The sequence below is a fragment of the Xiphias gladius genome, chromosome 24 (genome assembly GCF_016859285.1).
Source record: "Xiphias gladius isolate SHS-SW01 ecotype Sanya breed wild chromosome 24, ASM1685928v1, whole genome shotgun sequence".
In the NCBI taxonomy this organism is placed as follows: domain Eukaryota; kingdom Metazoa; phylum Chordata; class Actinopteri; order Istiophoriformes; family Xiphiidae; genus Xiphias; species Xiphias gladius.
The window spans coordinates 12,068,907-12,086,702 of NC_053423.1; the positions used below are offsets into that span (position 1 = coordinate 12,068,907).

The 17,796-nt window shown below is 40.4% G+C and overlaps 1 protein-coding gene across 2 annotated transcripts in view; it reads left to right on the top strand.

Annotated features, from left to right (window-relative positions):
• The window catches only part of elmo1 (engulfment and cell motility 1 (ced-12 homolog, C. elegans)), a 107,947-nt gene that overhangs the window by 59,466 nt on the left and 30,685 nt on the right, over positions 1 to 17,796 (top strand). For both annotated transcript variants that reach the window (XM_040121525.1, XM_040121526.1), the window contains exon 16: positions 15,503 to 15,639. In XM_040121525.1, the coding sequence (XP_039977459.1) occupies positions 15,503 to 15,639 (137 nt within the window). The remainder of the gene's footprint in view (positions 1 to 15,502; positions 15,640 to 17,796) is intronic.

Below are 17,796 nucleotides of genomic sequence, written 5' to 3' on the forward strand. Positions count from 1 at the left end.
TTTGTTTTTTTTCATAGAGGATTTAGACTTGGCTGCATTGCAGATTTCTTCACTCTTTTCTGTACATTGCAGGAAGAACAGTATTCTTTCTTGAAAGAATTGAGTCCACTTCTGTTTCTCTGCCCTTAAATATATTCAGGAAGTTCACCCGAATCTCTCATCTGTTCTTAACATTACTGATAAAAGTGCAGGGCTAGGTTTCAATACAAGATAAGTAGGTGCAGTAATACTTTTTTTTTAACATGTCTAAGCATATTGTAATTTTCCTGTCATTTTTTTTAATATGCTCTTATCTCTGCCAGACTTTGCTTTAATGCAAAATGTCTCCACCTTCCTCCCTGTCCTCATCAAATTCTCAGCACACCGTCAGCAAAGGCAAATGGATCTAGATATTTTACTTTAACCGGAAAGATGCTGTCTGCGGTGCTTTATTACACTAATGTAGTTGCCAGACAAGCGTGCCCTGACCTGGAGAGACCTGGGGAGGGTGAGTGGAGGGTTTTAGTCTAGATGAAGAGACAGATCATGTCTCCTGTGGTGCCAAGTGACATGTGAACACACATACTGAGCTTTTATCTTGACTTTTTTGTATGATCTGGTGGCTTTTTGCCTCATAATTCTGTGTGTTTGTGCGTGCATCTACTTGTACCCGTGATTTTTTTTCTGGGCAGCTGGTCTCAGGACTTAGTATCTCATGAGTTTTTATCCAGATGTGATCCACTGCACATGCCCTTTTGACCTAGTTGAAGGCTTATGCAATAGGGCTAAATCCCTAGGACGAATGCCAGGCCATCGTTATAAATAAGACTTTGGTTCTGAGAGACTTGCTTGTTCAAATAAGTAGAGCTGGGGCAAGTGCGGGATTTCATGCTGTAACTTACTCAGAAGATAAGACTAGAACATGCAACCAGCCCTACAAATTCCAGCCAACATTTTGTGATCCTCTTGGTTTCCATGACAGAAAACCTTTTTCCAGACGATTCTACTTTCGTAAATAGTGTTTTCTATTATTTTTATGAAAACGAAGGTATAGTTGCGTTATGACACTGAAATTTCCCTGCAGGACTGAATGCTGGTGTTGAATCATGGCGGTGACCTTCACTTGTAGTTCTGGGTCTTTCTGTTCCCAGTGGCTGTATAATGTCCTCTTTACTCAGGCTGTTAGCCCAGGAGACTGAAGCTACTATTAATATTTATGATGTGGTATAGTGTTTATGTTTAAAATTGGGGGACAGATAAGAATTGGTAAGGTGAACCCATAAGCTGCAGAGAATGACCCATCTGTCTGTAGATACTGTCTGCTGCCATAATAATAGCAGGTACACCTGGTTAAGACATGACAGGACTCCGATATACAGAAGATGGTCATCTATGGGCACACAGTAAAAAAAAAAAAGCACATTAAAAGTAAAATAAATTGTAAAAGTACAATAAAGTAAAACAAATCCCTTGCAGGAAGTCACAGATGCAAACACAAACACACAGAATTATGATGCAAAAGGCAACAGGAGAGGAGAGACAGCATTTTGATATATTTATATTTGCTTCGTCCCAAATCTTAATGTTCCCATCCATCTCTGTCACAACTCCAGTAAATATTTGCCCAGACGCACACTCACAGAGCATTATGCGCCTCTTATTCTTATGGGAGGAAGCCACTGTGTCCCAGAGTAGTCATAATCTGCACTGCAGCTTCACTTGTAGAGGACTAAGTGCATTTTCATACACACCCCATTAGCCCTGTGTATATTAACACACACTAATGAATGTTTGAGTAGGATGAATCTAACATGGGCCAGGCAGGTGTTGTAGATGCTTCGTGACTAACCGCTGGTCATTGGAGAGAGTGTGTGTGATGTAGGGGCATGAGTGTGCATTTCCCAGAGGAAAGCTGTGAGAGAAATGAGTCTCAGCTCTGCACTGACTGTCATCATTTGGTTGACTTTTCAACAGAGAAACAATGAAATACTTGACACTAATGAGGATGTTGGCGGGTGTATCTGTGTCTCCGTAACGTTTTATCAGTTTTGATAGTGTGGTATTTTAGTCAGAGTAATATTAAAAAACTGTGGCGCATTATTTCACTCGTAACTTGAAGTGTCACAAGGACATTTCAAACTGGTTATTTTTCCGTGGTGTACCATTTTCACACCATGGGGAATGCATTTCTGCATTTGCTAATCATTAGATGAAGAACATATGAATAACATAATTTTGAGCTTGCAGTGTGATTCTGTGGATGGCAATGTTGGTCGGTCAGTCCTTCAAGTCCACCACTTTGGTCAGGACGGAAATATGAAAACAACTTCTCGATGAATTGCCATTGAAAATTTTGTACATTCATGATCCCCAGAGGGTGAATCCTAATGAGTTTGGTGTGATCCCCTGACTTTTCCTCACCACAGTGAGGTTGAATTTTGTGGTTTTAGGGTCAAATGTCTCGACAACATTTGCATGGATGGCCATGAAATTGGTGCCAACATGCATGCCCCCATCAAGATTAATTGTAATATCTTTGTTGATCTTATAACTTTTCTTCTTGCACCACATTAAAATGTAAATTTGTACAATACTTTGGTTTTTGACCAAATACCTGGAATACTGAAGACATTCAGCATCAGCTGCACTTTGTGATTAGTGTTAATTAGCAAACGTTAGCACGCAAAAACACTAAACCAAATTGGTGAACACAGTAAACATTGTGAGCATTTTAGCATGCTAATGTTACCATTTAACTCAAAGCACTGCTGTGACTAAGTACAGCCTCACAGAGCTGCTAGCTTGGCTTTAGACTTTTAGTTTTGTTTATCCATCAGTGAAACCCAGCAGCTTAAATTGAAATGTTCTTGTGAGTAATCTTCTGCCACACATAAATCTTAGTGCAGCAGGAGATACAGACCATTCAAGATCAAGGTGATATAGCCGTCAAAGTAGCTGTACCCTCTATATGTTTGTGCAGAGCAAAACCGAGACGCGAAGCTGCTCCCAAAACTTGATGAAAGCCAACTAGAATAAATGCACTCTGTAATTTTACATTGAAAAGTTGAAGTTGTCTTTAAAAAACGGTTTCTATAAAAGCAGCCTAAACCCCTGGATTAGGAAAAAAGAGCTAATTTCAGCTTTTTTTTTCAAAAAAATGTCCCCCTCTCTGCTCCGCACCTCACTGTGCGTAAAGGCAGAAGAAAGACAGTGGATTAATTGTGACGGCAGTGATGTCTTAGGGGCTAATTTTTTCTCTCCGTCTATGTGAAATGCCAGTATGGCTCTGGCAGGGGCCAGACACTCTCTTCTTGTTTTCTCTTGAGGATAAAACACCAAGGGATTCTTCACTTGCCTGAGGCTGTTGAAGTTGCCTTTCTTCCCTGCTCGTCTCTTGAAGCTCTCTTTCTAGCTTGATTTTTCTTACTTTATTCACTCTTCTTTCAGTCTCTCTCTCTTTTTCCCTCTCTGTGGGTCTAAAGAACATCTGTCCCTCTCAGACTTGTAATCCTTTCTCATGCTTTCATGCTCTGGCACTCTTTCTCAATCCCATGAATTTGATGAAAATTAAACCAGTACACTACAATAAAATAGCATCTTAGATTTTCATAAACAACAGAGAAGCCAGTCAAGAATATGCTGTGAGTTGTTTCAGTGCTCTTTCAGGTCAACATATTTTCTTCCATTCCACTTTTCCATTTAACGCCATCCCTGCTTTGAGACCTTTGACATTTTCCCTTTTTTGTTGTTGAGATATTTCTATGCAGATTTAGTCTGGAGAAAGGAGGTAAGGGAGCTTGTTTGGTTAAATCAGCTGTCAGTGCTGCAAGATCCTACATAATTCATAGCACTATCCAGGTGTCACTCTCTCTGTCCCGTCTCTCAGTTTCCCCTCTCTCTCACCTTCTTCCATTAATTCATAACCTTTCTGTGTCTCTCTCCCACTCTTGCATTTGTTGTTGCCTTGCTGCCTTGCAGATCCTAAAAGATTAATTGTCCCACCATGTTTCTGCTGGAACATGGGGCTTAATGGAATCTGTGTCGGTGAGGCGCCAAGCCATGACTTTTCCGACTCTCCTATTTAAGCTGGTCCATGGAATATTTATGAAGTTATTTAGAGAGGGCCAGGCGTAGGGAGTAATGGCCCTGCTTGGTGATTCACGGTGTGGCGTCTCGTTGCTGAGACGGAGAGCGGGATGATGAGCCATGGCAGGACTGGGCATGGACACGCACATGCTAGCAAACTCACACATGAAATAAGCATCTACAAACACATACACACACACACTAACACTCACACTCACACTCATACACACACACACATACACATAGGCAGGTCTTGACAGGCTCCATACTGACAGTCACATGATGGCCCTAGATTTGTAAATGTCTCTTCCATCACTGAGCCAAGGTCAGAACAAAAGGCCATATTCAGCACCATGGACAGCTCCGAGGTATGTCAGGGGCTGTACGACATCACAATACATTGTGTGGAATATTTGGATCGATTTTCTATTTACACGTATGTATTGATTATTTGTTTTAATTGTCTTTCCTCAAGGACAGTACTAAGATTCGTACCATCCTTTTTAGTCACTTAGTTATGAGCATCAGAAAAATGATAGCCAAGCTGAGTAAATTCAGGTATTCTGCTGCTCTTAGGTATTTATGTGTCCATGTGCTTTGTGTAGTATTTTAACAAATCAATACTTTTTAAATTTTAGAACAATTTTGCTGGTATTTATGCCTTTTTATTGATAGTGGACAGTAGGGAGATGAGACATTAGATATGAGATAGAAAATTACATGAAACAAAGATCCCTGGGGATTTTGCGGTTCCTGGTCGGTGCCTTAGCCCCTGGACAAGCTTGATTATTTTTATCATCAACCTAAACAAAGGAGATGATTGATACCTTAGTCTAAAGCCAATTATGTCTTTTTATGGTTTTTTGCAATGAACCTCCATTTGTCCTATCACCTGCCATTGCAAGAAAATCTATAACTTAGCAGAGCTGGAAGAACAGCAATAATGCTGCATGAAGTGAGCTTGCAGGCTGTGTTGGGTCACAAGCAACACAAGTCAAGTGAGGGCAACCAGCCTGTAACTGTATCCAAATGTATGTAGGCACTGCTGTGATTTCCTATCTAGTCACTCCCTCGTACAGGTGTGTGTGTGTGTGTGTGTGTGTGTGTGTGTGTGTGTGTGTGTGTGTGTGTGTGTGTGTGTGTGTGTGTGTGTGTGTGTGTGTGTGTGTGTGTGTGTGTGTGTGTGTCCAAGCCCAGCAGGTGATTCAGAGTCATCCACACTCATTACCTGGACAACTCCCACTGTCATGACACTCCTGAGTTGCACACTGTGCCGCTATAAAACAACAACATGTCAAAACACACAGTCAACGACACACACACACACTCCTCCACCTACACCTATTACCCCACAGAAATGCCAGAATGTGAGACTGAAATGCTGTGATGTGTTTGGACTGGCCCACAGTGTGTGATTGAGATAGAGTTTTGACACACACATACTGACACGCAGACATGGGCAAAATGAAATGTCATGTTTGTACGTGCAGTCATACACTGGGGTTGATGAGGAAACAAAAAACAAAAATGTCATATCTCAGATTTGTGGACTTTGTAATATTATAATTAATATAATGTGACATTGTATTATATTATAATATTTTATAAATATTTCAAATAAATGGGTAAAAAATGAAATAACATCTGTTAATTTAAAATATTTTGTCACATGACAATATTATGAGACATGGGTATCGCTATTCCAATAGAAAATAATTCCTTTTCATCATTCATCATTCCTTATCATTTTAAGATATAAGAATTATTCTTGTTTTTCAAAAACAGCATCATCCTATGAATCTTAAACATAAGCATGAAGTTTAAACCTGATAGGAGTAGTACAGGTTTAATCCTAACAAAGAAATTATTTTTTTTACACCATCATAAGTTGTGTCCAGTATGAATTCAAGCACATGCAGCTGTAGTTCTGCATAATAACTAAAAACTTTACATCCAGCTTTCAAGCCTACAGAGGGTTAGTTTTTGAGACTCAATAGACTTGGAGAAGATTATTACTTCAATAGGATTAATTACATTTCTGACCCACTGAGACATTTTTCGTCACATGCTGACAAGTCATTACATTATCTAGTAATTAATGCGATACATTAGCAGTTGCTCGGGGCAAGAATATAACTTTCTAAGGGGTTAAAAAATCTCAGTCTTAATTTTCCATATTTGTTTTTAATTTACTGGCATGTAGGTTTTATGAAACATGAAAGATGGTCATTCTGAATTATAGTCCATTAAATGAACATTTCATGTTCTGTTTGTATCCTGTGTTATTTGTTGTTTTCAGTAGGCAGTTGCTGCCGCTAATGAGGTATCAGTGTGATGAGAATTTATGTCCGAGATCGAACATTAGTATGCTAACACTAGTGTTAGCTGAACATTAGCTTGGAAACTGACCCAATTTGAAATGTCTTGTTAAGTCTCAAGGTTGTAGCTGCTAATCCCTCCCATAAGTCTCCCTCCATGAATCATGAGCGAAGTGGATGATGGTGAGTGGAGGAGAGGCCAAGCGTAGAATCCCAAGTATCCCTCAAGTCGTGACATGAGCATCTATTTGGCAGTCAGCAGCCACTTCACACAGTTGTCAGTTGCAGCCTTGTCTTAAAGGGGAAGAGTGTTCTTAAGGGGTTTCCACTTCATAGCCCAAGGCATACACCAGCAAAATATTTTAAATTCAAGTGCACAAATAACAACAAACTTGACAGATGGGTGCCCCATCCGCTGAGTTTTTCAGATAGTCGTGTCCCCTGTCAGTTCTCAGCAATCCAGTGCCGCGGTGGATGAAACACAGCCCACCTCATGACAGTGCTGCCGCTCTCATTTTACTTGCATGTTTTTGTACTTGGAGCTCCTTGGATGTAATTTGCCATCAAACTTTTACCGACATTTCTCCCTCATTTACACCCTCAAACTTTTTTTTGTGTTTCAATTTTCAGAGAAACTATATACAGTTATCTCTACGAACTGAGGCTTTTTCCCAAAACACCCCTTACCAGCAGACCTTGTCGAGGGTGAAATCAGACAAAACAATGCTGTGAGGTTCAGCTCTAACATTACTGTGAGCCTAGATGTGCGTGCACACACACACACACACACACACACACACACACACACACACACGCACAGTGTAGTTGCTTAAATTCCTTGCTGAGGAAGCTGAGAACTTGGGATATGAAAAAGTTGTTTAGGGAACTTCCATATTACATACTTTTTAGGAATTCCATTGATCACTAGTTGTCCTCATAGTCAGGGAATCAAGGCAATGTCTGTTATTAATTTTAACCAATTGGCAAAAATTAAGCTTTATATGTATAATTACAATTTATTCACATATATGGGCTGTGTTTGTTTGATTCCATGTGTGTGCATGTATGTGTGTATGAGCACATACAGTATGTGCATGTAAGCTGGAGAATTTTCAGTTGTTTTGTTATGATCAAACAGTTCTGTTTCTGCATTTGGGCACACCAGACAGATCGTGTGTTTGTTTCCGTACGCATGACTCACACCGTCTGATCTGAGATATTCCTTCAGAAGACTCCTGCGTGAGGTGTATTTTAGTCTAAGATATGAGTTGTGATTAGTATATTTAATAAGTGCATCCTGTGGCAGCTCTGACTTGATAGAAAACTCACAGCTAGATGCGGTTGCTTTATTGTAGAAGCTTTATTGTATTTGTGAGAATATGAGGTGTCTGTGAAAGCAGATGTACTGCTAAATTTGTTGGATACATGTCTCCGTCCAGAGTGCTGATGGATTTGCTACATGCCTCCCTCTGTCTCATTTTCTCCTCTCACCATCTGCCGCTCTGCTATTCCTTGCTCTCCCTCCCTCCTCTAATGCATCTTGACCATTGTTGGGGACTCTGCATGCTAAAGTGGTTTGGTTATGTAATTAGAAACCACGGAGGAAATAAGGCTTTGACTTTTCCCTGTTTTCATCCTCGTCCAAATCAAGGTTCCTCACTTGCTCCTCTTCCTCCTTGAAATGAAAAATACTTGGTGTAAATAAACTCAATATAAATTAAAAACCAAATTCAATACTGTGGACAAATAGTAGTTTATTTTGTACAGCATTACACAGCTTTTGCTATGCTTGTTTTTTTTTCCATCTTGCTTTTTAAAGCAGAGACGTGGACCGGTGACCTCATTCTCCAGGCCTCCTTTTTCATGATCAATACAACCCAGCAGACCTGCTGGTATGGCCCAAACATTATAAAACTGACTGATCATTTCACATTTCACATACTCCAAACTCAAAAGCCCAGAGACGTTACATTTTAAAGTGACAAATTTGGTCCAGAATCTACCCTAACAAGGCTAGCATGATGTTAGTTAGCTTTTAAGCTAATTAGTTTCCCTGCTGAACTCCAGTATAAATTTTAGTTGTGTTTCCCGCATTGCTAGCCAATTTGATATCTGTTTGGCCGACTGAACGTCTGTGTGATGTTCTCTCTTTGTGTGTTGAATCGACGGATGCATGTTTTAAGAGAAACTGCATGCAGTATTCCAAGATGGTGCCCCATTTATTTCAGAATAAGTTGCTCACCAGACGCGTCCACTGGAGAAGTTGTTTGGGACTCTGTGTTTGTGAGACCGCAGCAAATGCCTGTTAGTTTTTTGCTCGCTGACGCAGCCGAGTCCCTGCACATGTCATTTTGTGAAACAGCTGTCAGAGAAACATTTTATTTGACCTAATAGCTCACATTGTGATAATACAGAGACTCGTTCTGCAGTGTTTTGTGTTTCTGAGCCCAAGAGCGTCACGTGACCAATAATTTTAAAAGTAGCCATTATGAGAAAATTGCTACACAGCTCAACGTTGTTCCTGGGGACATGTTGAAGTGTAAGGTGATCTTACCCACTGAGTGTCACTTGAGTTCAAGATGGCAAACAGACGAAAGCTATCTACATAACTGATTTTTCCCAATTAGAGCAGAACAGTGAAAATGATGGTAAATATATTGGTTTGCTTTGATAAATGACATTACTACACGCTTAACCTGGCAGAAGCCTTATATGCATTACCAGCGTCTCTACATTGATGCTGTGGTGTTTCTTTGCTTGAGGGGTACACAGTCAGCCTGCTAAAACATCTAGCCAGCCGTGGTTTGCTTATCTGTGTACCTGCTGCCTTGGCATCCTGCACACACGCAAACAGTGACTGGACCGGAAAAATGGTGCTGACACTGCTCACTGGACACACACACACAAACACACACACACTCCCCTTGTCACAGTTGGACATCGGGACATGCTGGTATTGTAATTAGAGTGAGGACGACACTTTTTGCTGTGTATTCATCATGTGACATAGCTGCAAGGTGACTCTGTCGTTTCGTTTACTTTGTGCACACACAGGGACAGGCAGACACACAAACAAATACACACTGGACCTTGACAGATGTCGGGGTGGCATTCAGCCCACACGTCTCTCTCTCTCTCACTTTTTCTCTCACAGATACACAGAGAATCACAAACAGGCACACAGCTGCACACACACACGCTTTTAACACACAAGCTTAGTCACCTCACTCATGCCCAGGACTCAACCGTGTGGTGGCCAGTTGAGTAACTGGCTCTTAGTTGACGTCACCGAGCCCTCAGAGCCTTCACGTTGAACGGACTCTGATAAGTGCATGACAGGCATCAGCTGTCCCACGCTCAGTCACGCTTGCGTTCACATACACACACATACACATAAACAGAGTCACACATTCACTTCAGGGAGTTTCAGGGACCCCTGACCTCAACCCAACCCCACACACATCCCAGTATATGGATGGATGGAGAGAAAATTAGAGAGGAGAGGATAACTGTCTGCACCCTCTGAGTTTCCTGCCTTCATGATGACATTGTGTGATGTGGTGGAACATCACTGTACCGTTGTGTCTAATTTGTCTGAAACCACTGACTTGGAACTTCTCTTTGCCTACAGAGCATTCACGTCATATGTTTCCGACCATAATCAAGAGCAACCGAGGCAGAAAAACCTTTATGTCAGCCTCAGAGTTATAATTCCTGGATATAAATATTGGAAATTCCTAACAGTTAATGCTATCTCCGCTGAAAAGAATTATGTAAGTGTCAACAAACTGTTAGCAAGATGGCTTCAAAGTTGCATCTAACTTCAATACAGTATTAATACCTGTAGAACTGATGCAGTCATAAAAAGGAGCTATACTCAGTTTGTGTGTATCTGGTTTCCCTTATTAACAAACTCCTCCAAAAACATACCACAGCAAAAGTGGGCTATTTAAATGATTGGAAAGCTTGGCTAACAGTCAGCGGTAACCATCTTTGAAAAATGTCTGCCGACATTACGTGAATGTATTATTAGTGTGGACAAAAGATTCTGGTTCTGTATCAGAAACACTCCTGTGTGCAAACTTCTTGGATTCCTGTATGTTTGTGTGTTTCATTTTACGTAACTTGAACGCTGGTAAGTTCCTAAGTAAATTAAGTCCTAACACTTTGCTCAATAGAAGAAAAGAGAGGATAGCAGGTCGAGTGGGGACTAGTGCTATAATAATTAATTGATTATTAAAAATTAACTATTTTTCAAATTTGATCATTTTCAAGCAAAACATTTGCTGGTTCCAGCTGATCAGATGTGGGGATCTGTAGCTTGTCTCTGTTTTCTTATCAATTTTGAATACCTTGGGAATGCTGGTTACTCAAGACAAATATTCTGAAGACATCACCTTCGACTTAGCGAAAAATGCCCATCAATTTTTCCCTATCTTGTGACATTTTTGAACTGGCAAGTCTAAAACATAATAGGTCTCTGAGTAGGGGAACAAATAGACATTTTTGTTGTCAACTATCAAGTGTCAAGCTAGCAGTACCATAAAATCTTTTCAGTTTGTCATTTAGTAGAGATATAGCGACAAAGTATTGCACCGTAGACATAAAGCATCAAGTTCTATTGATCCGTGTGGGCATTTGGTTCGGCATGACCTAAACTGGTCATCAGTGTCCTGTTACCCAGTTCATGGGTGGTACAGTGGACTGAACATCTGGCCGTGCAGATGGATGAACAGCATACAGCACAAAGAAAAGTCATTAGAGCCCATTTTCCCTCCATTTAGACTGTCTGCTGCGGACCCATATGCTTGGCCAATAAGAGTCATAAATTGTGACTTAAATTGAGAGCAAGTTCATGTCTATCCTGCTGCTTCTTGGCATGTCATCCAGCAGAGTTCATTTTGTGTGTGTGTGTGTGTGTGTGTGTGTGTGTGTGTGTGTGTGTGTGTGTGTGTGTGTGTGTGTGTGTGTGTGTGTGTGCGTGTGCGCACGCGCCCCCCTGGCTGTGTGACTCGTCCATCAAAAAGTGTCAGACTCCTCAGGCACTTGACATGTCCAGTCGTCCACCCCATCTCCATGCCCACATTAGCCTGCCTGTGGGAGAGAAGGCTGTTTCTCAGCGGAAGGAAGGAAGGATAAGAATTTTTTACATAACCTGTTACAACCACTTGAGAGCCCGGTTCAAAAGTGCCTAGCCTCAGGTTTTGTAGCTGTTTAAGGAACACGGGTCATGGCAGATGAAGTTTTCACTAGCCACTTATTTTCACATTAACAAATAGAATTTAAAGTAACAACAGCAAGTGATGGTATATTACAGCTGAAGGGAAAAAAAGTGTTGCCACATCAGTTTTCCATTATCTGCAAAGACAAAATACCTACTTTACTCTGTGTCCGAAAGCACTCCCTCATTCACTCACTCACTGCTTCTTACGCGATAGGCACTCAGTAGCTAACTTTAGGTGATAGATCTAGTGTTGCACGACAGTAATTTTTTAATGTGATTAATGACGAATCCTGTTGTGCTACTATTAGCAGAAAGTAGTGTACATGCCATGGACACTTTTTTTTTTTTTTTTTTTTTTAATTCCTTTGTGGAATTTTTTTCAGGGCACCATGTAGTGCATACAGATTATAGACTCTCAAATAACATGGCAGACAGTTAATAGCCAGCTATTTCATAAAGAGGAATTTCAAACACATTCCATGAATTGAAATAAAACTGTTGAGGCCATTTTTGTTCTACATTTGCTACATTCAGCTTAAATGTACAGGGTAGTAATATTGTGTGATGAAAAGAAAGTCAATATTTAATCTGTTACGTTTAATTTCAGTTTTTACAGTATATGTAATTTTTTTTTATGGCTTCACTGCTAAAGACACAATCTTAAACAATAGCTCCTCAGGTAAAAGACCTCTCAAGTATTTCAGAATTTATTGAGTGATATTGCAAGTCTCATCTCTTTGTTCCCTTAACGAAAGACATTATGAGGTAGCTTCACTCATTATTAGTCCTTTAATGTGAAGATAGTAACACATACGCGCACACACACACACGCATACACACAGAATGACTGCAGTCACCCTCAGATTACGGTTGTGTGCAGCCCAACGATTTGGGACAAGAGCGGCGAGGAGCTTCGTGCTTCCTCTTTTTTTCTCTTCAACCGTCAGTACAGCCAATCCAGGTGCAAAGCCCCATCAGTCAGTGTGTTGGGGTGGTACAGTATTTTATTGTGTAGCACACTGTGTAGCCTCAGTGTCAGTCATGATTATGCTGAACCATCATTCTGGCAAAAAAAAAAAAAAAAAGCCAAAAACCAAGGCCAGTTTAAGGCTAGTAAAGCTTAGAGCAATAGTTACCTAATCACAGTAACATGATTTTGCTCTCACACAGTGCTATCTCTGTTCAGGCAGATAATTTTAAGTGCATTTGTGCACTGTAGAGAGCGATTCAGCCATGACATTTCAGCTAGCTGGAAAGCAGCTGCAGTGCTGCAAAAAGAGCCAATTTTTGTCCCCCTATGTGGACTTTTCTTTTAAAAGAGCTAACCAGTACATTCAAACAGTTGGAAATTCCTGAAGGCTCAATGAAATATAGCGCTGTCTGTTAAGATGGTACTGTTGTGGCTCGGTATTTCAATTTATTGAATTTGAAAATATACAGTAACTAGTGTAAAGTTAACATGCTGAGTTTGAGGGTGTTTACATCCACATTTAATGAACCAATGTCAAGATTGTAGCCCTTTTTATTCATACCCCTAAGGGTAAAAATGAGATGTATACGCGTCGTGATATCTAGAGTGGTGGAGTAGAACGAAAGCAATGGAAAACACTGTCCTAATACAAACTACACTGTATGTTCAAGGCGATATTTAGATTTTTCCCATAGATATAAGTACCACACCCCATACTGTTACGTTTTCATCTCTGGATTCTGCTAAAATGCTGAGCAGGTGTGCCCAGATTTCTCCTCTGAAAATATTTCCTCAGCGTCTGTGAATGATGTTTGTTTGATGAAATATTCAGTGATCCACACTCTGTAACCATTTGGGCAAGTTTGCAATAAGATTATTATATTGCAGAACACTGTTTGTGAACTATTTTGAGCATCAACGCACCGTAATGTTTTGTTTTTTTTTGCCTCATGGTTGTGCTGCTTCAGGTCCTGCTGAGCCCTGCGAGAGGTAATAAAACTGTCTGCGAGTCAGCATGCCTTGCAAAACCTCAGGATGGAGAAATTTCTGCAGAGCCAAACGAGGCTGCTCACTGTCTGTAGCTCCCAAATAAGCCTTGACATGTAATTCTACTCACCTTGCCACCTCAGGGTTCTATTGGCCCTATCAATAAACAGTCCATTTAGCTCAGAGGTCACTCTAAGCTTCAACCCTAATAAGAACTTTTGCGAGTTGTCCAAAAAGGGTATTTGATCCAGGAGGGAATTTTTTTGAATTCACCCTTTTTCATCTCTTTTAGTTTTTTTTTTTTTTTGTTTTCCTGTCCCTGAAGGCAGTCTACTGTTGACTAAGCAGCAAGTCAGCATCTGTTTTGGCTCACCTCCATTAGTTTCCTGATTGACTACCGGCGCCTGTGGCACATCCCCCTGGATTTCTCCACCTTGCCCTCCCCTTAATCTCCCATCCATCCCTCCAAATCAAGGCTCAGGTCGCTGTGCCTGTGCCCTGCGGGCATCACTCATTATACTGTGTGGTTTCAATTGCTGCCTGACCCCTTCCATCCAATTTCATGGCTGCTCGTGGTGGGCCGGTGCCCCTGCTGCTCCACTCTGAAACTCTTTAAATGAACCAACCTTTGGCACTAGGCCGCCATTCATCTCGGCAAGACGAGAAGGGGACGAATTTAGTTCAAATGAATGTCAAGCCTTGTTATTGTACCACTTGGTTAATGTGGTTTGGGCACTCGAGAGCCCTGGCTTTCCCTCTCCCCTCTCATTCTGATTTCAAACATACCCTCACACAAATAGTGGGGATTGAAATGCCTCAGTACACTGCTAACGAAGATATAAACCACCTCTGGCTTTGGAAAATGAAAAATCTCAACTTAATCCAGTTGGAACAGTGTTTGCTGGTCACAATTTGTCTCAAAGGGGTATTTTGTGGTTGAAGCTGATTAGGAGCACTGAGTCTTGCTTCATTCTGTGTTTGTTTCTGTGAAATAACCTATAAACCATTCAACTTTATGCCATGCCTGTAATGCAGAATCAGAGAATCCCTCCCAGGCCAGTTACATTGCATCTCATATGTCACATCTCATATTAGTCTGTACTCCGCGTCCTCTGGAAAATGACGTATTTTGAATATGAATCTTGCATGCACATGCCTGACGATGGAATCCTTTGAAGCTTAAGTGTCAGAATGATCATGTATGATCATCAATCACATTTGCCAATTCAAAGCCCTTTTAGCTGCAGTTGTTTGATGACTTCATCTGTAACATTTTCTAGCTAAGTGATGTTTGCTTGCAGTAGCAGTGTGTGTGGGCCGCTTGTCCCTGTTGTTTTGCATTAGTCAGGTGTTCAGGTCCGGGCTAGGGGCCACATTCATTCACGCCCAATTACGTATTTATAAATTGAAGGCCGCCATATGGCATGAGTCATTCGACAAAGTAGAAAAGTAAAAAGTAAATGGACCTTTTCTGGCCAACTGGCTGTTCTTTTATCAGTGGGTTGTGGACATGATGTGGATTGGAGTCAGGATCAGGGTTTGGGATTGGTTTTATTAAGCTCTGATTGAGGGTGGTAACACACTAGAAAAACATGCTGCAAATACACGCAGGTTTTCTTACTTCTGGAACAGAACTCAGTTTCACACTGATGGCACAGTAGCTTGCCTAATATAACTTTGTAAACAATTTTATAGTAGTACTAAATACCAAAAAGTACTGGTTTTAGCCTAATATTTAAAGAATGAAGGTAATTATTGCATCCATTAGAGCATTATTAATGGCACTAACTATAAGTGATTACAGTTTTGTATGAATCAGTATCATTATCACTATGTTATGTCAAATAAAGTGCAATCATAAAATTATTGCTATCACAGGTATCAGCTTCCATTCAAACTGCTGCTGTAGATAACAGTCTGTCGCTTTTGTGTCTACAGCCAGTGAAAACTGCCATGACTTCCACCCCATGTTCTTCACCCACGATCGCTCCTTTGAGGAATTCTTCTGCATCTCCATCCAGCTGCTCAACAAGACCTGGAAGGAGATGAGGGCCACAAGTGAAGACTTCAACAAGGTACACGCTGCGTGTGTGTGTGTGTTTTTGGGAGGCGGGAGGCTTAGCTGAGTAAAAACCATCACTGTGTCCCGGTTCTATCCACACTACATACTAATAGTAACTAGGTTTTGAGTTTCAAGTTCATTCATACTGGAAAAGATTCAAATTTAAGAATACTCGATACCAGTATGTATAATTATAATATACTAACAATACTTTACATACTTACATAGGTAGGATATGTTTGATTGATTGAGGGATGAGACTGATTGTGATGCTGATGGACTGCCGAAGGTTAAAAAACATTCTGGACACAGGTGAGACATCTCCAGGAACATTTTAGAAAAGCTTCCAAATTTGAAATTGACAGTAACCTTTTCTGCTTGATTTTGATTTTTACCATTTACTCCATCGAACTACCAACTAATAACGTAGCGTGGAACTGGGGCAAAGCTAAATCGACTAATTAAAAAATGGAGCACAAAGATGCGGCACGGTAAGATTTCACTGCGTAGATTTTGTTTGCGATGCAAAATGAGACATCTGCATTATGAAAAACTAATGCTTTTATATTTGATGGCAAATAACCTAATAGATGATGGCACTGAGGACAAAAAATATGTTGTTTTTATTTTTAAGAATGGGTTGTTTTTGCTATTTTAACGTGATCTTTGTGTACAATCATGATACACACACGATGTCTGGCACACATCACTGACTTTCTGTTGTGAACTCTGCCAGGAGGCAGAACAGTCACATACATTAGTTCACTCTAAATTACAACTGTGCTAATCATATCTCAAGTTCTGTCAGTTATTTGGAGGGCATGCACATTCAAATATCAGACCCGATTAAGGTGCATAGACATGGAAATGTTTTTTTCCTGTTTGTACAGATGAACATGCTCTAGGGGTTTCCTTTATAAGGGCATAGATTGGGAGAGGAAACTGCGTACACATCTCGACGGCTTTTTAGATTTTGAATTTTTTCCTTCATTGTTTTTTTTTTTTTTTTCTTTTTTCTCTGACATGAAACATTAGCTGCCTTCATTGGCTGAGCCACTGATTAGGCTCCTACATCTTCATTTGGCGCTCATTGGAGTCTGGCTGAAGATGAAAAACTTCCTGTAAACTGGCTAACGTTGAGTTAGCCAGTAATATATGTGTGTGCGCGGCCAGACGGTGATAGTAATGAGGTGTTTATGACAGATATTGTATGTTGTGTATTCAGTTGGGCATCAGTTATAGCAGTAAACAGATGCTGTGTGCCTTACCCTGATTTGTCAAACAAATTATGATTATCTTATGGTGTCAAACACCAAACAGACCAACACAAGGTACAAGCCACCCTGTGTCCAAGTCACTGCTTACACAGTGATTTGTTGTGGTCCAGCTCATATTTTCTCATGTTTACTGGCTTTGACCAGCATTGGAAAAGTACCTCACACGTAAGTGAGCCGGTCCTTAATTCTGCATTTTCTCTGCAGGTACTCTCCTCCAATATGTCACACTACTTTAAAAGGGACACACATTGTGCTACATGAAGGTGACACTGTAAAAGCTAATTCAGCCTCTAGCATCCTAGAAATAGATTTCCAAGACTTTGCACATCTCATTTTTGGTTGTGAATTACGTGACTGTTGAGTGATGCTGGAGTTGCATCATCTGTTAGTTCTTTGACAGTTAAATGATGGAAAACAGCAGCGTGAGTTTCATAAACTAGTCTGACTGTCAGTACAAACAGCAGTTAGTGCTCGGATGCAGGATTGTGAATAAAGTCTACCTCTCAGCTTTCACAAAGGAAATGACTGAGTGATATAAAAATTTATTGTTGTTTTGAGACTTGTTACAGCATTTTTGTTCCACAGTAAGAGGCTATAAATGAAGGGTCTTACATATTTTAGTCAAGATGAAAAACAGGAAAATCTAGTCATCCTCTGTAGCAGTTGTTGAATAAATGTTAAATCCACCTACAGTCGATTGAAGAGCATGATTGTATTTTTGGCTTTATGAATTCAGAACTGAAAAAAGGACATTTTCATTGTGACACAGGAGATTTGTCATGTCGGTCAGTTTTCCTGATGATCAAAATGTTGTAATAATGAACTGAAAGTTTGAGTTTATTTGATGATAATAATCCAGGAGTGATGACTCCATCTCTAATAGGCTTGGAACG